The 23142-nt window shown below is 39.8% G+C and overlaps 2 protein-coding genes across 4 annotated transcripts in view; one reads left to right on the plus strand and one right to left on the minus strand.

Annotated features, from left to right (window-relative positions):
• The window catches only part of atp1a3b (ATPase Na+/K+ transporting subunit alpha 3b), a 29427-nt gene extending 16284 nt beyond the window's left edge, over window positions 1-13143 (plus strand). Inside the window, exons 8-23 of one of the 2 annotated variants that reach the window (XM_047361960.1) lie at window positions 268-385; window positions 1929-2197; window positions 2389-2587; window positions 2703-2947; window positions 4527-4719; window positions 5876-6051; window positions 6130-6266; window positions 6370-6520; window positions 6946-7114; window positions 7629-7783; window positions 7882-8005; window positions 9236-9381; window positions 9467-9597; window positions 9693-9794; window positions 9884-9975; window positions 11632-13143. In XM_047361960.1, the coding sequence (XP_047217916.1) occupies window positions 268-385; window positions 1929-2197; window positions 2389-2587; window positions 2703-2947; window positions 4527-4719; window positions 5876-6051; window positions 6130-6266; window positions 6370-6520; window positions 6946-7114; window positions 7629-7783; window positions 7882-8005; window positions 9236-9381; window positions 9467-9597; window positions 9693-9794; window positions 9884-9975; window positions 11632-11660 (2436 nt within the window). In that variant the 3' untranslated portion in view covers window positions 11661-13143. Of the gene's footprint in view, window positions 1-267; window positions 386-1928; window positions 2198-2388; window positions 2588-2702; window positions 2948-4526; window positions 4720-5875; window positions 6052-6129; window positions 6267-6369; window positions 6521-6945; window positions 7115-7628; window positions 7850-7881; window positions 8006-9235; window positions 9382-9466; window positions 9598-9692; window positions 9795-9883; window positions 9976-11631 lie in introns of those variants that run through there. The other variant, XM_047361959.1, reaches the window with a different exon arrangement.
• A 3086-nt stretch (window positions 13144-16229) lies between these two features.
• On the minus strand, window positions 16230-22963 carry rabac1 (Rab acceptor 1 (prenylated)). Of its 2 annotated transcripts, none has more exons than XM_047361535.1 (6): window positions 22813-22963; window positions 20636-20768; window positions 20316-20528; window positions 20044-20141; window positions 19754-19855; window positions 16230-17040 (listed from the first exon to the last, which is right to left on the minus strand). In XM_047361535.1, exons 2-6 carry the CDS (start codon window positions 20755-20757, stop codon window positions 16952-16954), a joined length of 624 nt encoding a protein of 207 aa, XP_047217491.1. In that variant the 5' UTR covers window positions 20758-20768; window positions 22813-22963; the 3' UTR covers window positions 16230-16951. The 2 variants fall into 2 exon arrangements, with proteins under 2 accessions (XP_047217491.1, XP_047217490.1); XM_047361534.1 differs by having other exon boundaries at window positions 20636-20771; window positions 22813-22961.
• Window positions 22964-23142: the final 179 nt, after the last annotated feature.

The following is a 23142-nucleotide window of genomic DNA, read 5'->3' on the forward strand; positions in this document are numbered from 1 at the left end:
GAGGAAGCAGTTTATGCTGGAAATTATATACATTTTAATGTATTTTATAATAAAACATATCTTTCTTCCACTTTGTTTTGTTCAGTTGACTATTAAACCCTTTTATATGTTCCAGAAAAACAGAATTATTTTAGGTTTAACTGGTGTGCTGCCTTATTGAGAACATCATAAAAGGCTGAAGTTAGTGTCAACATGCAGGAAGGCCAATTAAGTTCTGCTTCTTAACTCATACAACTATCTGTCTTATATTTTTGTGCCATCCGACAGGTGGATAACTCCTCCTTGACGGGAGAATCAGAACCACAAAGCAGGTCACCTGACTGCACCCATGACAACCCTTTGGAGACTCGCAACGTTGCTTTCTTCTCCACCAACTGTGTGGAAGGTACTGGCAGTACTGGCATAATGAACTATACACAATATGCTGAGTTATTCTGTACATGTGTAGCTCGCACAACAAGTATTGGCAGCTGTGAAAAGCATAAGAAGCCTTAAAATAATATTTTTATTGCTTTCGCAAAATCTCACACTAAAAGTATTTAGAAAAACCCCGTCATTAATTTGAGCACATTATGTACCTGAGGAAACAAAATCCCATTTTAAGATGTGAATTGATTTATTGATATCATTTTACATTTCTGCTTTACTTGTCAAGCTGATTAGCATGAAAAATAAACATGAAGGGATACAGAAGACCATTTCTTGTATGGACTTTTCAAAATGGGAAAGACATGGCACATGTCAGTCCACTAAGGCAGATGGGTGTTGATCTTAACGATTAATAATATTGGCTATGAGGAAATAGCCACTTCCCGGAATTTGCTATTATTCACAGTCAGATTATAATATAAAAGTTTAAAACAGCAGTTTCCAAAATGCGTTCCGTGGGCTATCTTTGGTTGTCTGAACAATTCTGTGCCACTCGCGAGCACTATTCAAGGGAGATTTTCATTGTCCTTTCAAGTAAGATGTTGACTTCTTAAAATGAAAAGTGTAATGTACAACACAAAGCATTTGTCTGTTATTTACCACATTTTTATCACGTTTTCATTGTAGTTTTGTACTAAATAAACCACAAACATCCTGCGACTTTTACTCAGAAGGAGATACGGGTGCATCTTTTCATTGTATTTGGTAAAATAGCAGCAAGCTTTCTCAAAAAAAACAATTTAGGAAATTTGATATTTATTTTGCCCTGTGATGGACTGGCGCCCTGTCCGGGGTGTACCAAGCCTCTTGCCTGTAGACTGCTAGAGATAGGCATCAGCTCCCTCGTGACGCAGTATAGAAGAAGCGGTATAGAAAATGTGTGGATGGATATTTTTCTTTTCATAACAGAAATGTTTTCATATTAATTTACCAATCCATTATGTTTGGTAATTTTATAGAAATATTATTATTGAATATTATTTTATTGCTGAACAGGCATGCATAAAAATAAAGGAACAATATTTTTTTTTTGTTATTAAAAATAGATTATATTTTGTTACCTATACATACTTTAAATTTTAAGATTTTGGCCCAGATGCCAAAATGTTTGCAGAACGTTTGTTTAAAACAACTAGAACAGTGACCAACAAGGCTGCAGGTTTATTTTGCCACCAAAGTGTGGTAAAAGTGGTAAAAAACATCTCCAAACTACAGCAAAGAGCAGCAGCTTGGGGTAATATAGTTTCCGTTACAACCATTTATTTCAAGGCTTTTGTACACATCTTTACCAGATGTGAAGGATGCTATGGTTTTCTCTGAAAACGTAAAGAAAAAGCACAATTTCACAAAATATTTAATAGGATGTTGATGATTTCACTGATTTTGTTGGAATTGGTAATTTTATCAATTTTTTCTACTGATGCATTATATGGGTGGATGTCTCTCCGAAACAAGCTGTCTTACGTTTCTGTAAATGTGTTGTTTTTTTGTCTAATCAGGCACAGCACGTGGTATTGTCATCTACACCGGAGATCGCACAGTCATGGGTCGCATTGCTACTCTGGCCTCAGGTTTGGACACCGGCAAAACCCCCATTGCCAAGGAGATCGAGCACTTCATCCACATTATAACGGGCGTGGCCGTCTTTCTGGGCGTGACCTTCTTCATCCTGGCCATCATCCTGGGTTACTCCTGGCTGGAGGCTGTGATCTTCCTTATTGGCATCATTGTGGCTAATGTGCCTGAGGGGCTGCTGGCCACAGTCACTGTAAGTGGGCAGTGGTTCTGGATTAGCATCATTTAGAAAAAATGTCTCTATTTTTACAGGGCTTTTTTTTATTACTTAATTTTTCACACTATGAACATAAAAAAACAGCATGTAATATGCTGTGTTTCAGATGTCCTATTTATATACAGTGACTATTAACATAATTTAACATTATAAGTGTGTACCTGCAGGTGTGTCTGACATTGACTGCCAAGCGTATGGCGAAGAAGAACTGCCTGGTTAAGAACTTGGAAGCTGTGGAAACCTTGGGCTCCACCTCCACCATCTGCTCTGACAAGACAGGCACCCTGACCCAGAACAGGATGACTGTGGCCCACATGTGGTTTGACAACCAGATCCATGAGGCTGACACCACAGAAGATCAGTCAGGTAAGAGAGGAAAGGGCATATGGCACAGGCGGTGTTGGCGTCTGCAACATGTTGTACAGCATAAACGGGCTCTAAAATGTTGCCGTAATACCCGTCCCTCTCGTCCTTCCCTCAGGTGCTTCTTTTGACAAGAGCTCAGCAACGTGGCAGGCTCTGTCCCGTATCGCTGCTCTGTGTAATCGTGCGCAGTTCAAAGCTGGCCAAGACCCTCTGCCCATCCTGAAGCGAGATGTGGCCGGAGACGCCTCTGAGTCGGCTCTGCTTAAATGTATCGAACTGTCCTGCGGCTCAGTCAGGTCGATGAGGGACAAGAACAAGAAAGTGGCCGAGATCCCCTTCAATTCCACCAACAAATACCAGGTGAGCTGTTTCCTCAATATATTTGCCTGCAAACAATGTTTACTAACTTTATTATCAATGTATTGCAAAAGTATTCATACCCCTTCAACAAATTTTTTTTTGGGGGGATTTTTTGGCTGCAATTACAACTTCAAGTCTTGTACCAGCTTTGCACATCTGGAGACTGAAATCTGAATTGTTTGCCCATTTTTCTTTGCAAAATAGCTCACGTTCATTCAGATTGCATGGAGAACATTGGTGAACATACATTTCCCAGATTTACAGCAGGTTTCCAACTAGATTCAATTCAATTCAGGTTTTATTTATTTAGCGCAAATTCACAGCACGTGTCGTCTCAAGGCACTTTACAAAGTAAATTTAATGGAATCATACAGATTTCAAGTCAGGTACATATATTTCAATTAATCCTAACTATTGAACAGTGTAGTCAGATTCAGTTTATTATTCAAATTGGTTAAAAAATCTTTCTATCTTGGCAAACCCAGCAGATTGCATCGAGTCAGAGATTTGTAGCAGTCGCGACAGTGGACAGTCACTGGCGTTGACTTTGCAGCAATCCCTCATACTGAGCATGCATGTAGCGACAGTGGAGAGGAAAACCTCCCTTTTAACAGGAAGAAACCTCCAGCAGAACCAGGCTCAGTGTGAGCGGCCATCTGCCACGACCGATTGGGGGTTTGAGAGAACAGAGCAGAGACACAAAAAGAACACAGAAGAACTGATCCAGGAGTACTTTCTATTGGAAAGAAAAGTGAAACATTAATCGTTATAGCTCCTTTAGAGGCTTCATCTTGGAGAGAAAGACGGCTAAGCAGAGGAACTCTTAGCCAGTTTTTAAGTCTAGAGTATGAAAGAGAGAACATAAGGTCACATAGGTCAGGACTTTGACTGGGCCACTCTTACACATAAATGCTTCGACCTAAACTATTAGATTGTAGCTCTGTCTGTATCTTTAGGGGTGATGCCCTGTTGAAAGGTGAAATTCCACCCTATGCTCAAGACCTTTCCAACATCTAACAGGTTTTCTTCCAGTATTGCCCTGTTTTTAGCTCCATCCATCTTTCCATGATCTCTGATCAGCTTCCCTTTACCCCCTAAGGAGAAGCAGCCCCACAGCATAATACTTCCAACACCATGTCTCACCCTGGGGTTGTTTGTTTTTTTTTCATTTTAATCTGCAGGGTTAATTTTTCATCACAAAAATATTCTCTAACTGACCTCTGAGCCCTTCGAAGAACAGTTGTATTTATACTGAGATTAAATTACAGACAGGGGGACTCTTTTTAACAATTATGTGATTTTATTTTGGAGTAGTGCTGTAAGAAAGGGGTGAATGCAAATGCATGCAACACTAACCAGATGTTTTTTATATAAAGAGTTTGTACATGATACACAATTTACCTTCCACTTCACATTTATTCACCACTTTGTGCTGGTGTATTAAATAAAATCCCAATAAAATAACTGAAGTTTGTGCTTGTAACGCAACAAATTATGGAATGGTTCTAGGGTTGTGAAAACTTTTGCAAGGCATCTTATTTAGCAGGGGTCTATCTTAATCTCTGTTCTCCTCATGCAGCTATCAGTACATGAGACAGAGGATCCCAATGACAACCGCTACCTGCTGGTGATGAAGGGAGCCCCTGAGAGGATCCTAGATCGTTGTTCAACCATTGTAATTCAGGGTAAAGAGCAGCCTATGGATGAGGAGTTGAAGGAGGCTTTCCAGAGTGCCTACATGGAGCTGGGAGGACTGGGAGAGCGAGTACTGGGTGAGGATCCGCACTGATAAAGATAGATGATAAATGACAATGTAATGATAAGGTTCAGCAGGATAAAATGTTGATTTTACTGACATATAGTTGTCATGGTGTGGTTTTGGATCGGACCAAAATACAGACAAGAGCTCGGTAGCCGCATCTTAGTAATTCTTCAATTTATTTACAAAGGACAAAAGTCATAGCAAACACACTGCAGGTACGAATCAGAGTCAGGATACAAGGACTTACAAAGACACTGCAGGTACTCGAGGCAAAAACGTAGCAAAGATTTCCAAAATGAAGCAAGAACAAAGCATAGACATGGTAGGGAACGGGGTTGTGATGAACACAAGGAACCAGCAATGAACAAAGACACAAAACCAACTTATATACTGAGGGATAACAAAGGCAGATAATCAACGGAACAGGTGTGACAAGGAGGCAGGGAAGCAGAAGGAACAGGTGAAACAAATACAAAGGCTGAGGATGGGCAAAGTAACTAATAAACAATAAACAGAAACACAGACCAAGCAAACCTATAGACAAAGATAAATAATCAAATGGGGAATAAGAAAACTAGAATAATCATGACTAAAGTAAACAGAGAAACTAGAGGGAACATAGGAACAACAATAACAACCTGAGAACAAACAAAGAACCTATAAAGAAAACCTGAATACAAAAGTAAACAAACCTAACCACACTGACTGAATTAACTGGAAAGGAAACAGAAAATAAACTAGTAAACAAGAAGAGTGCAAAGGAACAAATAATAAAACACAATTAAACACAAAGATACTAAAGAGAAATAAAACTAGAGAATCCAGGGAAGACCAAGAACTATAATAATAATAATAATAATAATAATAATAAACCATACCAAGTAATAAGAAAACAACCATAAAATAACTTAATGAGGGAGGAGAACAAAAAACACCAGGAGGCAGTAGAGGTAGCACAACAAACTAATAAACTTAATAGAAACATCTAGACAAAATAAACCATCACAAGAAACCATAAAATAAAGTCCAAAATGTAACTCTGTGACAATAGTATGCACAATTTGATTTGCTGAATATTTAGAAGCTTTTTCCAGAAATAGACAGAGAGACAAAAAAATAAAATGTTTACAGAATTAAAACTAGCATCATTTGCCTTCTCCTTTCAGGCTTCTGCCACTGGCTCCTACCAGAAGATCAGTACCCCAAAGGTTTTGCCTTCGACACAGAAGATGTTAATTTCCAGACAGATAATCTTTGCTTCGTTGGCCTCATATCTATGATCGACCCTCCTCGTGCTGCTGTTCCAGATGCTGTCGGAAAATGCCGGTCTGCTGGTATTAAGGTGAGCTAATTAATACTAAATCATTGCATTGCATAGATTTTTAAGATGGACAGAAATTGAAATGTGTTCCTGTTGTAGGTTATTATGGTCACTGGCGACCACCCAATTACAGCCAAAGCCATTGCCAAAGGAGTAGGCATCATCTCAGAGGGAAACGAGACAGTGGAAGACATCGCAGCTCGTCTTAACATACCTGTCAGCCAGGTGAACCCAAGGTAAAGAATTTACAGTTAAATACACACAGGAAGCAAATGCATAGCTTTCAGTGAGACCACAAGTGATGTTATGCATGTTCAAGCTTTTACTGTTTATAATCAGGGATGCCAAAGCCTGTGTGATTCACGGCTCCGACCTGAAGGAACTATCTCAGGAACAGATGGATGATATCCTGAGGAATCACACTGAGATTGTGTTCGCCCGGACCTCCCCGCAGCAGAAGCTCATCATTGTGGAGGGATGCCAGAGACAGGTTGGGACATTTTGACATTGTTTTAATGAAGGAGTTTTAAAGAAAGATTGTTCTTTTCTAGAGTTAGTTGTCTTCTTCAGACATGTCATACTGTTTCACCAGCAGGTGGTGCTAGACATCCAGCAAATTGCCATCTCCAGGTCAAAAGGATACAGCTGAAACATAAAATTCCTTTTTTAGTTTAACTGAAATACAAATCTCTAATTTTAATATGATTTTTATGTTTTACATCAGAAAACAAATTCAACCTGTCAATCATTTTCCTATTTACATTTTAAAAATAAGATATTACTTATTATCTATAATATTTACAGTATTTTAGCTATTTGGTATATTTGAGTTTGACAATTTATAAAATAAAATTTAGTTTCTTTGTTTAGATGATCTCAGCATCTGTTCTCATCCCTTTTCTTCATCTCTCTCAGGGTGCTATTGTCGCCGTGACAGGTGATGGTGTGAATGACTCTCCTGCACTGAAAAAGGCTGACATCGGTGTTGCCATGGGAATCTCGGGCTCCGATGTGTCCAAACAGGCTGCAGACATGATCTTATTGGATGACAACTTTGCCTCCATTGTCACTGGAGTGGAAGAAGGTGGGAAGGCCCAGTGGAGCGAACTGAAAGACTGAGATTAAATCGATAAACTGTTAATAACGGGAACCTTAAATTTTGGAAGTGGATGGGAAATTAGATTCAAGGAAAAAACGACTGTGATGGAAAAATGTTCTTAAGTAAAAAAAATATTTAGAAATAAATGGGTAGAGAACAGCCTAATTTATGTTATTATGGCCAAATTACCAGAACATGGTTAGGTTCTGAGTTTGACTCAGCAGACTAGGTTAGTTTTAACCTATAACCTTAATTACAAAAAATAACAATATTTAGCTTAATGTGAATAATTATCATTTTTTGTTGAATTTTTCTCCAAACATTCATACTCAGTATAGAGCCCTTAATAAATTATTCCTGTCTGTATTGCGTTTATGGCCAAGTTCTTTGGTGATAGTGTGAATGTTGAACACAACTTAACATCTTAGCATGTTTTGTGTGTCCAGATGTGCATTGTCAAATACTGTCTAAAGTGATTTTTCCATTTCTTCATCATCAGGCCGGTTGATCTTTGATAACCTAAAGAAGTCCATCGCCTACACCTTGACCAGCAACATCCCAGAGATCACTCCCTTCCTGTTCTTCATCTTAGCCAACATCCCTCTTCCTCTGGGAACCATCACCATCCTCTGTATTGACTTGGGAACTGACATGGTGAGAACCTATCAAAGCCAGTTTGACAGTTTGATTGCATATACACTTTGAAACAGCTGCGCAGTATTAAAAGTTAGGATTTCCTCCTCCTTTGACAGCTTCCAGCTATTTCTTTGGCCTATGAAGCAGCTGAGAGCGACATCATGAAGCGTCAGCCCAGGAACCCATTCAGAGACAAGCTGGTGAACGAGAGGCTTATCAGCATTGCCTATGGGCAAATCGGTGCGTAAAAAAGACCAAGACTAGGTGTGCAGACGATTATACAGTTGTATGTCGAAATAGGCAGTTTCATCTGAAGAAGCATCAACATAACTTTCAGATGATACCAAGATCATGTGTGAAGGTTAAAAATGAAGACAGCTGAATTTCTGGTTTTTTTTTCTTTATATCCCTCATTTTTCTTTGAAAGATGTAAAAAGTTTATCCAAAAATCACAGAAAAACAGTCAAACATTTTTAGATATTTCCATGTAGCTATCAACACATTTAGTGAATGTTATTCTGCTTTATTGGGTACTATAAATGTCAGTTAAACGACTTCCATTATTCCCTTTATTCTACCAAAAGGCCACATCTGTTTCTCTTGAATGTGATATTCTCACCATAAATATTGACAACGAGCCATATTTACATCTTCTAAAGTACTCCGCAAAACTTTAAAAGCCCACCTAATTCCTTTATATGTTGTGTCCAGTGAATCAGACTGTGTTGAAATGTTTTAAAAGTAGTCTTAAAAGGATATTCAAGGGCTTTTGTTGGACCATGGCTGCTTTTCACTATGTTCTGTCTAACCATTGCATCTAACCATGACCCTGTTTAACGGCAGTGTTTAACGAAAACAATGTCACTTCCTCTTTCGACAAAAGAAGAAGTGTTAGGCCTTAAACATCTATCTACTGCAGATGAACAGAATCTAAAAGGCATGTCTTTAGGAAACAGTAGTCTCATTTTCTTTATGTGAATCACTCAGTCAGAAAGAGTCAGTCAGTCAGTCATTTTCTACCGCTTATTCCATAGTGGGTCGCGGGGGAGCTGGTGCCTATCTCCAGCAGTCTATGGGCGGGAGGCGGGGTACACCCTGGACAGGTCGCCAGTCCATCGCAGGGCGTCAGAAAGAGTATTATTCCAATTTTTTATTGATTTAGTTAAAGAACCTGGAACAAATTGTTCCTTTCTGACTGGCTGCTAGTGAGTGCCTGAAGATCCAGGGTAAATAGTTTATTTTCTAAGTTGTGTAGACACAGGTTCATAGCTTGAGTTCAGGAACCTTCTAGAAGACATGGGTCAGAGTTAGGTGGCTTGACAAATAAACAAAATTCAAATGAAAATGGTAGACACTCTACTGGGAAGGAGGGAAAAGACTAAATCTATAGAGAGGCTATAACTATGTAGCTGTGAGGTGATACAACATAAAGCATCAAAAGCTAACCTGTCTGTGTGTATGCTTTCACAGGGATGATCCAGGCCTTGGGAGGCTTCTTCAGCTACTTTGTCATCCTGGCTGAAAATGGTTTCCTGCCCAGTCGACTTCTGGGCATCCGGCTCGATTGGGATGACCGCAGTAACAACGACCTGGAAGACAGCTATGGACAGCAGTGGGTACGTAAATATTTTGTCTTGGTATCCTTCTTCATATTTTGTCAGATGATCTTACCTTCTGTCTGTCACTTCCTTCCTCGCCCAGACATACGAACAGAGGAAGATTGTGGAGTTTACATGTCACACAGCCTTCTTTGTCAGCATCGTCGTGGTGCAGTGGGCCGATCTCATCATCTGCAAGACCAGACGTAACTCTGTGTTCCAGCAGGGCATGAAGTGAGTGCTGGTGCTACATGCGTGTCTCCTTTAAGTCTAAATGGCTAAATTTCATCATGAATTCATCATGAAACTTGCTGCGTTTCTTCGCTCAGGAACAAGATTTTGATCTTCGGCTTGTTTGAAGAGACAGCCCTGGCTGCTTTCTTGTCCTACTGCCCTGGCATGGATGTGGCTCTCAGGATGTATCCTCTAAAGTAGGTGTCAAAGACTAATGTTGTGCTGCCTTATAAGACCTGAGATGTTTTCTGCTTATTGATTCAGTTGAATTTCTTCTTGTCTGCAGGCCTAGCTGGTGGTTTTGTGCATTCCCCTATAGTTTTCTCATCTTTGTTTATGATGAAGTACGAAAACTCATCCTTCGCCGGAACCCTGGCGGTAAGTCTTTGTTTTCCCTGGTTGTATGGAAAATGGGAGATTTAAATTTTTGTGGTTTCACTGGTCCTGCATTTATTTTACATGTTTTTTATTGAGTAAATCTCTCGGTGACTACACACTTTTATATTTTACCCTGCCACTGATTAAAGCTGTGCAGTAATCGTTCTTTGACAAGTTTTTCAAAAGCATTGTAGTTCCTGTCTCCACTCACAAGGTGTCCTTCAGGTGGAGAGAAAAAGGGGTCACTTACTGCAGAGCCATTGTCAGAATGAACTGCTGTGTGCTCTTGATAAAGGTTAAAACCATTGTCCCAGCAGCTGTCAACGCTTCTATTATTAGTCTTTTCTTGCAGTTTCTTTCATTTATATAAAACTTTTATGTCCTAGATGAGATCACGAGTCTGCCCTTCTTACCATCCTGCACTTTTAGAAGCATTAAATGTACAAGTGCATCTTAATAAATTAGAATAACACTAAAAAGTTATATTTATTTAAGTATTTCAATAAAAAAGTGAAACTCATATCTTATGTAGATTTATTATAAGTAGAGTGAAGCATTTCATGTGTTTGTTTCTGGTCATTTTGATGTTTATGTCTTAAGGCTAATGAAATCCCCAAACCCAGTTTTTTAGAACATTTAGATATTACACAAGATCAAGAAAAATGTATTTTTTACAAGGAAATATCAGTATATTCATGATCTGTATACATTCAATACTTGGTCGGACTCCTTTTGATTGAATTACTGCATCAATGCAGCGTGGCACGGAGGTGATCTGCCTGTGGTTCTGCTGAGGTCTAATGGAAGCCCAGGTTGTTCTGACAACAGCCTTTGTCTTTTCTGCATCATTGGTTCTGGCGTCTCTCATGTCCTTCATGACAATACTTTATAGTTTCTCTGTGGGGTTCAGGTCAGGCCAGTTTGCTGGCCAATCAAGCCCAGTACCACTATGGTCAGTGAACCAGCTTTTGGTACCTTTGGCAGTGTGGGGAGGTGCCAAGCCCTGCTGGAAAATGAAATCTCTTGAAAGCTTGTCAACAGAGGAAACCATGAAGTTCTCTGAAATTTCCCGGTAGACAGCTGCACCGACTTTGGACTTGATGGACCAACACCAGCAGATGACATGGAACCCCAAGTCATCACTGATTGTTGAAACTTCACCCTGCAACATGGATTCTGTGCCTCTCCACTCTTCCTCCAAAATCTGGGACCTTGGTTTCCAAATGAAATTAACATTTACTTTCAGATGGAAGTAGATGAACATTTACTTCCATCTGAAAAGAAGATTTTGGACCACAGAGTTAAAATCCAGTCCTTTTTTCTTTAGCCCTAATGTAGTTCTGACGTCTCTGGTTCTGGAGTGGCTTAACACAAGAAATGGGACAGTTGTGGCTCATGTCCAGGATATGTCTTTGTGTGGTGCCTCTCTCTTAACAGAAATAAACGCTTGAGTCCTGTCACTGCAAATAATGAATCCATATAAGAGTGTCACTTTTCAAACTGAATTGCTCAAGTAAATTACCTTTTCAATTATATTCTAATTTACTGAGATGCACTTGTCTTTTTCTCACTCAAGAATGCAAATGTGGACAAATCTTAAAATGTTTCAGTAACCGTGAATTTTTTTCTTTGTGTTTTTCTTAATTTTCACTGCAGGTTGGGTGGAGAAGGAGACATATTATTGATCAGTGTGGAACACCTTTGTTCAAGCCCCTTTACATCTTCTACCCATCTGTTCTCCCCTTCACTTCATCCTTGGCAAGACTCATCTCCAGATGCCCCCTGCCCCCCTTTTAAAGACAAAAAACGCTTTCTAGCAATTTCCATCACAACTGCCCCAAAGATTAAAAACAGCAAAAGCACCTTTACAACTTTCTACATTGCCCTGCGTCCGTTCTCCTCCTATGATACTCTTTGCATGTGTTCTCTCACTGCTGTGTACTTAAACCAATATATCTACCAAACGGCAGCTGCATATTGTGTATGTAGATTTGAATGAGCTGAAGATACAGAGGGAGTGTCTATGCTCTGCAAAAAAAAGGACCATTAAGCTTCTCCTCCTCCCTTTCCTACCCCCTCTGTATTTTAGTACTCTCGTCTCCTTTCTCACCTCGCCAGCAACCCTTTGCTTGTCCTCCAATTACACACAGATTAAAAGATCACACCGTGTGATCCCAACTCCGGCCACCACTTTGACTGCCACCTCTCGTCTCTGTCTCCTGTTTGTGGAGGATCCACAGAGTGGTTACCTCCCAGACAATCTCACTGCGTCCATTTTTTCCCGTTACTTCCATTTTCCACAATCCGTGTTGTTGTTTTTTTATATGTGGGGGCGGGAGGGATTTTGATGATTTATTTGTCTTTTTTTATTTCTGATACGGGAGAGAAGGTGTGTGAGAGCAGCTTTTGCTCATTTAGGCTTAACAAAGCACCTCTCATGGCATCCTGTCCTCTCTCTCTTTCCTTCTCTCACTCACAGCCCTCCTCTCCCTTTCCCTCCTGCCCCATTTGTCTCTGTTTGTGTGCACAGTGTGAACCATTGTCGTTATTAATAACTATTACAGTACATCCCCTTTTCTCCAAGTTGGTAAATCAACTCAGTCATTCTGTGTGCTCTAGGAAATCTATATAATTCTATACATGAATTGAAATGAGACAATAAAAAACATGTTGCAAAGCAAAGAGCATAAACAATACTGGTCAGGATATGTGTCTCTCTTTTTGTATTTTCTTTGTTTTCCGTTATTTTTTTTTGCTGGTTTCTCAAGAGGCAAATTTTCAGTGTAACAGCAGAGCAGGGTTTCAAGTTGTGTTTAATAAACCAAAAGGCTTCAGGTTCCCCATCAAGGCATGTGTGCAGGTATGATGTCGTGAAAGTGTGCTGTGGTGTAGTTCGAGTGGTGACAGTATGAGTCCATGTGCCTGGGGCCCTTATTACTGGATCCGGATCCAAGTCTTGATCCCGACTAGTCCGGCTCGGATCTGTGCACACTTGCGTGTTGGGAGACCAGTCGAAGGGGGCCAGCAGTCTCAGCTAGGTCCATCCCAGATCACAGAAAGAGATTGAAGAAGAAAAAATGAAGTCATTCAAAACTTGTAGAAATAATGTGTGTCAAATAAATGAAACCAACACCAATAAAACATCTAGAACATTTAATACAACCTAAACCTGCGTCTTTGGTTTTGATTTTGTGTCATAAGGTTCTTCTGTCTTTTATGTTGAAATTCCAGTTTTCCAGACTGACATTTCCAAGTAGAAACACAAAAGTTAAATACGAATTTATGGTGAACTTACAAGTTCATGGTGAACAAGGTTCCATACTTAAAAGGGATGGATGGATGGATAGATGGATGGGTGTTTTCTACTCTATTTCATACTTAGGTATACATTTCACACCATATTCCTGGAGAACATTAGAATCAAGCTCCAGATCTTTCCAGATTGTGAATGAACCTTGGTATCAGGAGATGCATCTGATGCATTTCTTGTCCTTACTTGAACATTGTTTTAATAATATGAAACGATAAGCATCCTTTACTGAGACATTTCACATCAACCCTTGCAGCATTCCTTCATTCAGAGTTTTCAAAGATGATGTCATTTTTATATAATAATATAATATACAGGTCCTTCTCAAAATATTAGCATATTGTGATAAAGTTAATTATTTTCCATAATGTCATGATGAAAATTTAACATTCATATATTTTAGATTCATTGCACACTAACTGAAATATTTCAGGTCTTTTATTGTCTTAATATGGATGATTGTGGCATACAGCTCATGAAAACCCAAAATTCCTATCTCACAAAATTAGCATATTTCATCCGACCAAAAAAAGAAAAGTGTTTTTAATACAAAAAACGTCAACCTTCAAATAATCATGTACAGTTATGCACTCAATACTTGGTCAGGAATCCTTTTGCAGAAATGACTGCTTCAATGCAGCGTGGCATGGAGGCAATCAGCCTGTGGCACTGCTGAGGTCTTATGGAGGCCCAGGATGCTTCGATAGCGGCCTTTAGCTCATCCAGAGTGTTGGGTCTTGAGTCTCTCAACGTTCTCTTCACAATATCCCACAGATTCTCTATGAGGTTCAGGTCAGGAGAGTTGGCAGGCCAATTGAGCACAGTGATACCATGGTCAGTAAACCATTTACCAGTGGTTTTGGCACTGTAAGCAGGTGCCAGGTCGTGCTGAAAAATGAAATGTTCATCTCCATAAAGCTTTTCAGCAGATGGAAGCATGAAGTGCTCCAAAATCTCCTGATAGCTAGCTGCATTGACCCTGCCCTTGATAAAACACAGTGGACCAACACCAGCAGCTGACACGGCACCCCAGACCATCACTGACTGTGGGTACTTGACACTGGACTTCTGGCATTTTGGCATTTCCTTCTCCCCAGTCTTCCTCCAGACTCTGGCACCTTGATTTCTAAATGACGAAAAAAGTACTTTGGACCACTGAGCAACAGTCCGGTGCTGCTTCTCTGTAGCCCAAGTCAGGCGCTTCTGCCGCTGTTTCTGGTTCAAAAGTGGCTTGACCTGGGGAATGCGGCACCTGTAGCCCATTTCCTGCACACGCCTGTGCACGGTGGCTCTGGATGTTTCTACTCCAGACTCAGTCCACTGCTTCCGCAGGTCCTCCAAGGTCTGGAATCGGCCCTTCTCCACAATCTTCCTCAGGGTCCGGTCACCTCTTCTCGTTGTGCAGCGTTTTCTGCCACACTTTTTCCTTCCCACAAACTTCCCACTGAGGTGCCTTGATACAGCACTCTGAGAACAGCCTATTCGTTCAGAAATTTCTTTCTGTGTCTTACCCTCTTGCTTGAGGGTGTCAATAGTGGCCTTCTGGACAGCAGTCAGGTCGGCAGTCTTACCCATGATTGGGGTTTTGAGTGATGAACCAGGCTGGGAGTTTTAAAGGCCTCAGGAATCTTTTGCAGGTGTTTAGAGTTAACTTGTTGATTCAGATGATTAGGTCCATAGCTTGTTTAGAGACCCTTTTAATTATATGCTAATTTTGTGAGATAGGAATTTTGGGTTTTCATGAGCTGTATGCCAAAATCATCCGTATTAAGACAATAAAAGACCTGAAATATTTCAGTTAGTGTGCAATGAATCTAAAATATATTAATGTTAAATTTTCATCATGACATTATGGAAAATAATGAACTTTATCACAATATGCTAATATTTTGAGAAGGACCTGTAAATATATACTTGCTGCAGATATGTGGCAGTGATTGCAGAACAGTAGCTTTGTTTGAAACAGCTGAAATGAGCTAACATTAATCAAAGAATAAGGTGCCACCTAGTGTCTATGCCCTCAATGCACTGCTATAGGTGGAGAAGTTGGCAGCAGCCCAGGGTAATGCACCAAAACCAGTACATGTCAGCTTTACCTGACATCAACATGTGAGCTTCAATGAGACAACAGAAGTGAGTTTCATTGTGTAAAAATAAAGAATTGTGAATGTCTAGGATACATCAAAATAAAAAAGGCTGTGTTCCTGAAGCTGTTACCAAACTATAATTGTGACACCTCTCAGGGGTCATTTATTTTAAACAAACCTCTTGCCTGTCTAGTGCACAACTCCCACAAATCACACATGGTGTAATACTGCATCACCAGAGAGATACTGATTAGTTAACTTAAATACTTTGCCTGCTGTGGCAAAAATTTAGGACAAGTCCCTTTGAGAAATGTACTGATCCAAGGCTGTCTCCCTTTCACACATACACATTGTGTCACTCTCACTGACAAACACCCTCTTACTCTCACCCTGGTTCTAATTTCCCCCGTGTCTCTGCAGTGAGCTCACTGCAGTGCAACCCCCCCTCTCCCTTCTCCTCACCACCCCTACATATAATAGAATATCGATCGCTCGGCTTTGCCGCAGTGTGTAAGCGAGTGTTCCTGTGGACTAGTGCGCGTCTGGCTGGGGCCCTCCAAGGTCATTGCCATGGCAACCCGAGTATGGGGTCCTTTGACTGCGCTGTCAGGGAGCACAGGTCACAAGGGTCACATGAAGAGGGGGAACAATGGGGGAAATCAAGGGGGGAGGGGGGTGGTTGTCAGTGAATGCTGCAGTTTGGTGTGCTAGACACAGAGGAGGGATTTATGGTGTTTTATTCTGCTGTGCATTCAGACCGGACCAGAATAATAACCAAAAGGTACAGTCGAGGTTCTGAGGGCCACAGAGTTCAATGCAAGCACTGCCAAACATGCACAAACAGAAGACAACTGACGAATCAGTAACCAGGGTTTATTGCACTTCCAAAATTTCAATACAAAAACACATTTCCTGTATATGTAAACAAAAAGGACATTTCTGAAACATGCTTTAATTACCCGAATGTTCGAAGCAGATTGATTAAATATGCATACAGACAATGAGAACATAAAAACTAAAACACAGAATCCAGAATCCTTTCTCAAATTAGCATTTATTACAATAAAAACATCATTTGTGCGTAATAACCAGGCATTTTAAAGCTTTAAATGGCACTTTGCCTTTGGAAATTACTGATCATCAACAGTTTATAAATTTGGAATAGAGAATCTGTTTCTACAGCAGATGCATTACAGGGCATTGCAAAAGCTCTATCAACAGACAGAGGGTATATCAGTAAGGAGCAGATTTCTGATACAAACCAGAGGCATGAGTGGGTAGAAATATGCAGATAAAGGCTTATAATTAACAATGTGCTTTGGTTATTAAGTAACTCATTATTTGTGCATATGGTAAGTTATGTGCATGAATGAGTGTAACAACAGTTCTTTGACACGATATAAGGTGCGTTCTGGATAAAATGCCATAAGGTTAAATACATGGAATATAAGCTGTACATATAGCTTGGAAACAGGTCTCACAGCAGTTTTCACCTCAAACACCTGAAGGCTGATGCAATCATTGGGTCAGAAAGATACCCGATCGTCAATCAGAACCTGCTTCAAGTTCAGGTGGGTCATCACACAGGCTCCATGAGGAGCTCGTCCAAGTCGGATCCCTCCAGCTGTCGGAAAGCGGCATGTGAGCCAATGACAAACAACGTAGCTCCTGGATGGGGAAAGGACAAGAGGGAAAAAGGGATGTTAGACTAGAGAATATTTCAAGCATATCCATAGCTACCATAATGCATTTACAGCCCTTAAAACTGCCTTAATCAACTACAACAATAACATAAAAAAAACACAACACCCCTCATTTATCAGACACATGGGTCTACTGCTATTATCACACAAATTTATCAGTTTGGTTGTGAGAGTAGGACACCCTTAAATCCCACAGGCTGTATACATGTTTATGGCAGGGCGGACATGTGGTGGAGCAGAGAAGAATTAAGCATTATTAGTCCATACTAGTGCACAATAATGATTAGCAGCACGATTCTTTAGTGTGTTTATGGCGGATTAGTTTATTGATAATTTTTCATCAGTAAGAACTTGGCTGCATGAATGTGCCATGGGCTACACAAAGCAACCACTGCGATGACCTGAATATTTTGATAAACAAAATATTAGCATGCTTGGAGACTGACAGGGTGATAGACAACATGAAAAAAAAAAAAAACATTGTTCTGTTGGCACATTACATTAAAAACCACAAGTTCATGACCAGCATGTAAGAAAACATAAACAGTTTGTAGCTGCGTATCTCTGCATAATTGCGTACAGGAAGTGGAAATTTTCTGAATCGAACTGTTTTTTTCTTTTCACCTTGATAAGTTGCAATTCAATTGGTTCTTCTTCCTAGGCGTGTCATTATGGAGTTATGCTAAAATCTGGAACTGCATCAGTAGAAGCCACACTAGTCCAGGTGTTCTGCATGGTGGGGTTTTTGTTTTGGACACCTTTCAGCAGAAGATCAGGGAAGTGCGCATTTGAGCAAGGCCCACTGTGGCACACAACCATTTTTTTTTTTTTGCCATGCATACAGGTCCTTCTCAAAATATTAGCATATTGTGATAAAGTTCATTATTTTCCATAATGTCATGATAAAAATTTAACATTCATATATTTTAGATTCATTGCACACTAACTGAAATATTTCAGGTCTTTTATTGTCTTAATACGGATGATTTTGGCATACAGCTCATGAAAACCTAAAATTCCTATCTCACAAAATTAGCATATTTCATCCGACCAATAAAAGAAGTGTTTTTAATACAAAAAACGTCAACCTTCAAATAATCATGTACAGTTATGCACTCAATACTTGGTCGGGAATCCTTTGGCAGAAATGACTGCTTCAATGCAGCGTGGCATGGAGGCAATCAGCCTGTGGCACTGTTGAGGTCTTATGGAGGCCCAGGATGCTTCGATAGCGGCCTTTAGCTCATCCAGAGTGTTGGGTCTTGAGTCTCTCAACGTTCTCTTCACAATATCCCACAGATTCTCTATGGGGTTCAGGTCAGGAGAGTTGGCAGGCCAATTGAGCACAGTGATACCATGGTCAGTAAACCATTTACCAGTGGTTTTGGCACTGTGAGCAGGTGCCAGGTCGTGCTGAAAAATGAAATCTTCATCTCCATAAAGCTTTTCAGCAGATGGAAGCATGAAGTGCTCCAAAATCTCCTGATAGCTAGCTGCATTGACCCTGCCCTTGATAAAACACAGTGGACCAACACCAGCAGCTGACACGGTACCCCAGACCATCACTGACTGTGGATACTTGACACTGGACTTCTGGCATTTTGGCATTTCCTTCTCCCCAGTCTTCCTCCAGACTCTGGCACCTTGATTTCTGAATGACATGCAGAATTTGCTTTCATCCGAAAAAAGTACTTTGGACCACTGAGCAACAGTCCAGTGCTGCTTCTCTGTAGCCCAGGTCTGGGGAATGCGGCACCTGTAGCCCATTTCCTGCACACGCCTGTGCACGGTGGCTCTGGATGTTTCTACTCCAGACTCAGTCCACTGCTTCCGCAGGTCCCCCAAGGTCTGGAATCGGCCCTTCTCCACAATCTTCCTCAGGGTCCGGTCACCTCTTCTCGTTGTGCAGCGTTTTCTGCCACACTTTTTCCTTCCCACAGACTTCCCACTGAGGTGCCTTGATACAGCACTCTGGGAACAGCCTATTCGTTCAGAAATTTATTTCTGTGTCTTACCCTCTTCCTTGAGGGTGTCAATAGTGGCCTTCTGGACAGCAGTCAGGTCAGCAGTCTTACCCATGATTGGGGTTTTAAGTGATGAACCAGGCTGGGAGTTTTAATGGCCTCAGGAATCTTTTGCAGGTGTTTAGAGTTAACTCGTTGATTCAGATGATTAGGTTCATAGCTCGTTTAGAGACCCTTTTAATAATATGCTAATTTTGTGAGATAGGAATTTTGGGTTTTCATGAGCTGTATGCCAAAATCATCTGTATTAAGACAATAAAAGACCTGAAATATTTCAGTTAGTGTGCAATTAATATAAAATATATGAATGTTAAATTTTTATCATGACATTATGGAAAATAATGAACTTTATCACAATATGCTAATATTTTGAGAAGGACCTGTAGGTGTGTATTATATTGCCAGGTTTAATATGATGCTCTGCAGCATGATGAAGGTTTTGTTTGAGTGTTTTAGTGAAAATGTGTCTTTTTTTAACCACCTATACCTCATCAATATAAATAGATCTAATGGGCGAGGCCACTGAACCTATGAATTAACTGTTGCCAAACTAATTTACCAGCTGTTCATAAACTGGGACTGGACAGCATACGCAGGGTTGCATACCCAGAGCAGTAACACAAGGCAAGACTTAACTACCGTGGCTTAACTTACCAAAAACCCAAAACACAGCAGCACCAGCTCCAGCCAACCAGAACACAGGCAGAGAGACAAGTCCGGCTAAACTTATCTGGTGGGGAACGGTTAGCTCTTTGCCTGTTTAACAAGACAGCACAAAGGAAACCAATCAATGCGCTTAATACAGGTGTGTTTGTGCTGCTTACCGCAGGACTGATTAAACTTGATTTTTAATGATGCTTCAAATAAAGTCAAAAAGTAATAAAATTCAACCATGGAACATACATGTAAAACAGATCAATTCACTTTATGATAACTTTACTCACCAAGAAGGACCAGTTTGGACTCCAGGGACTTGAGGTGGATTATGTAGAAGGCACCAGCAAACACAGCCAAGGCAATCAGCAACATGGGCGAGCTGATACTGAAGATTAGAAACAGAAACAGGCCAGTCACTCTCAGGTTTTGAGGCAGCAATTTATATTTCATTTTAAATGTGTTTACTTCGTATAGAGTACAGAAACAAAACACTAATCACAGGACAAGAAAAATGTTTTCAGATTAGAGCAATACTAATCCAACTCATCGTAAGCCTTACATGCAGTAGAGAATGAGACCCAGAAAGATGAAGGTGTAGTTGCTGTTGTAAACTTCCACATTCTTCACCACCCTCTGACACAGCTCTCCGAAGTTTCGAGGTTTTGAGAACTTGCGTTGGTCTACAAAACTGGCCCATGGTCGAATGGACAATCTGCGCTGGTCGAACCACTCTTTAGCTACGCTGGCTGAGAGGCCTTTGGGAAGCCACAGCCTGTAAAGTAGAGGCAATGGAACATAAACATGAAAAGAGATATGAAAATGCTAAGAAATAAAATCATCTATGTAATAATATTGATATCTGCAATGAATGGCTCTTACTTGGCCAGTATTCCAGTGCCCCCTGTGCCTGTTGGATGAGCATTTTCAGCACTAAACAGATCTCCAGCCTTGCTGTCCATGTCCACAAGGCAGTTCTCTCCCTTTGGAGCGGCAGACGACATCTGAAGACTTACTGCTGAAGTAAAATTGCACAAAAAATATTTTCAAATGTTTGTATGTAAAATGCAACTAAACACTTTGATGTTAACCAGAGCTTGGCAAATATTGGCACGACAAACTCTGCTTCAGTAAAAAATTTTAAAGGAGAGTCCTGGTCTTTGGGCTTCCTTTCGTGATACTCAAGACAATATTTAGCTATCAGACAGGTACATATCAAGTTTACAAAGGGCTGCAATGTAATAAGAAAACATGCAACTGCAATATTTCACTATTGATCATTGCGATGAAGCTATATGATGTGATTAACCCACATTTTGCTCCCTTTTCTTTCCTTTTTGTCCTAATGATGTCCCTGTTATTCTATAGGAGCAGTCACATCTCAGCCACTTAATCCTGTTTCAGGTGTTGGCATCAAAGGCACTCAAAGTCCATCCATCCAGCGCGGATTCAATGCGAGTAAATTTAATGACGAACCAAAAAGTACCTCAAAGAGACTTTTGAGATTGTGATATTGTACACATCAATGCTACAGTGACAACTGCAATTGAATATGTTGTGAAGCTCTAAAATTTACCACAACCATACGGTAGAACTAATAAGCAGACCAAACTGAACTTTGCTCCAGTTGCAAGTTGGAAACTAATGACCAGGCTAACAATCATTAGGCTACAATGTGCATTTCTCAGCTTTTTTTTATTTAAACAGTTTTGTCAAGACATTAAGTGTAATATATGTTGCAAATTGCAAGGATTAGCAACAGATGTGGTGGAGATAAAAACCAAGACTTTGTTACTGCAGCTATCACTAAGTTTAAAATGTGAGGCAGTCATGTTGGATGACGTTGGTTTGAAAATGGTTTTGAACAATTTAAAATGTTTGTTATCACAGTAGTACCAGGAAATAACTTCCTACAGCTTTGCTAGGTTTCTTATTAAACTTTCTAATTTTCAATATATAGTTAAACTGTGTTTAAATACTATGATCTATCTATAAGAACCTTGCAAACCCATTTCGAATACAGGGTTGTTTGGTAAGTGGTCTTCAAAAAATGTCCCAACAACTTTAATCACCTTTAAGTATTCTTCATAGTAGTATTATTAGCATGGATCTGACCTGGAAAGTTGACTGATTCCTACCTCTGGCTGACTGATTGGTGCATCTGTAATATTTACCAAGGTAGGACTTGTTATATAAGGTAAGAACCACCTCCCTAGTTCATCCAAACTACTTTAATACACCTGTGTGTGTTTTGGCATTTTTTAACCCACTGAACCAACATAGACATTATATCTAAACTGTCTTTTATGTGTGGCAATAAAATCCTTGCTTTGGTTCAAGGTATAAAAAGAAGAAAAAAGGGGTAGTAATATTTTAGAAATGGTTTAAAAGATTTTCACAAAGCCTGGAGAAGTACAGCTCAAGAACAGTTACTCTAAGAGCTACTTTAAATACAGTATAAAAAAATAATAGAAGCTCATACGTTTTTTAGAGCCCAGTGTATAAGCGATTTGGTGGTTATAACTTAATGAATGAAGTTCCTGTTAATGCAATTACATTTATGCTAAAGCCTAAAAAACAATATTAATATATCACTTCCAGATCATAAAGCTTGCAATCTATACCAGAGCAAACTAACTCCATTAAGCACTTAAAATATATTTTTGAAAAGATTGTTGATCAAATGTTAATTCAAATAGACTGAATACTTTAGTAGTAGAGGAGTGGAAATTTACTGTCAAAAAGGGGCCTGGTCCACATCACTCTACAAACAGGATATAGAAGAAACTGTAATTTACAAACATAAATATTCTTATTTAGAGAGTCCCTTCATTGGCTAATAGCCATAAGTATGTTTAAAAAAAAACACAACTTTACCGGATATTCAAGAGACTAAGTCATGTAGCTTCTTTGCTAACGTTTACGTCAACTCTGGTGCAAGCGAATAGTTTATCTTAACATTAAACTATTTTACAGATATTCCTGAATGTATAATAAATGTCAAAGAAGATTTTTAAATGTAAATCATATTATCCATAAAACAAAATCTAGGCTCTTACTTAAAAACTTTGAGAAGACTGCTTCTTCCTTGTTGTTGCTGTTTGGGATCACGGATGTGATGTGGCTGTTGGGAGGAAAAAAAACATCTCAAGTACCCTGATGCACCACACTGCCACCTATTGGCCACACCAAGAACCTCACATTACACAGACAAGACGCTTCAGAGAATAACGCAATTTCATAATCTCTTGATATGTGTTCTAGTTTATAGTAAAATGCATATCTGGTGTATTTATAGAATATTCATTCTTGTGGGTTTAGCGACAGCGATTAGTTTTTTCAAAAAATAGCTGCTGTCCGCCATCCAGTTCATTGAGGACTCGAAGAGC

This window comes from Girardinichthys multiradiatus, chromosome 3 (assembly GCF_021462225.1).
Source record: "Girardinichthys multiradiatus isolate DD_20200921_A chromosome 3, DD_fGirMul_XY1, whole genome shotgun sequence".
NCBI classification, from domain to species: domain Eukaryota; kingdom Metazoa; phylum Chordata; class Actinopteri; order Cyprinodontiformes; family Goodeidae; genus Girardinichthys; species Girardinichthys multiradiatus.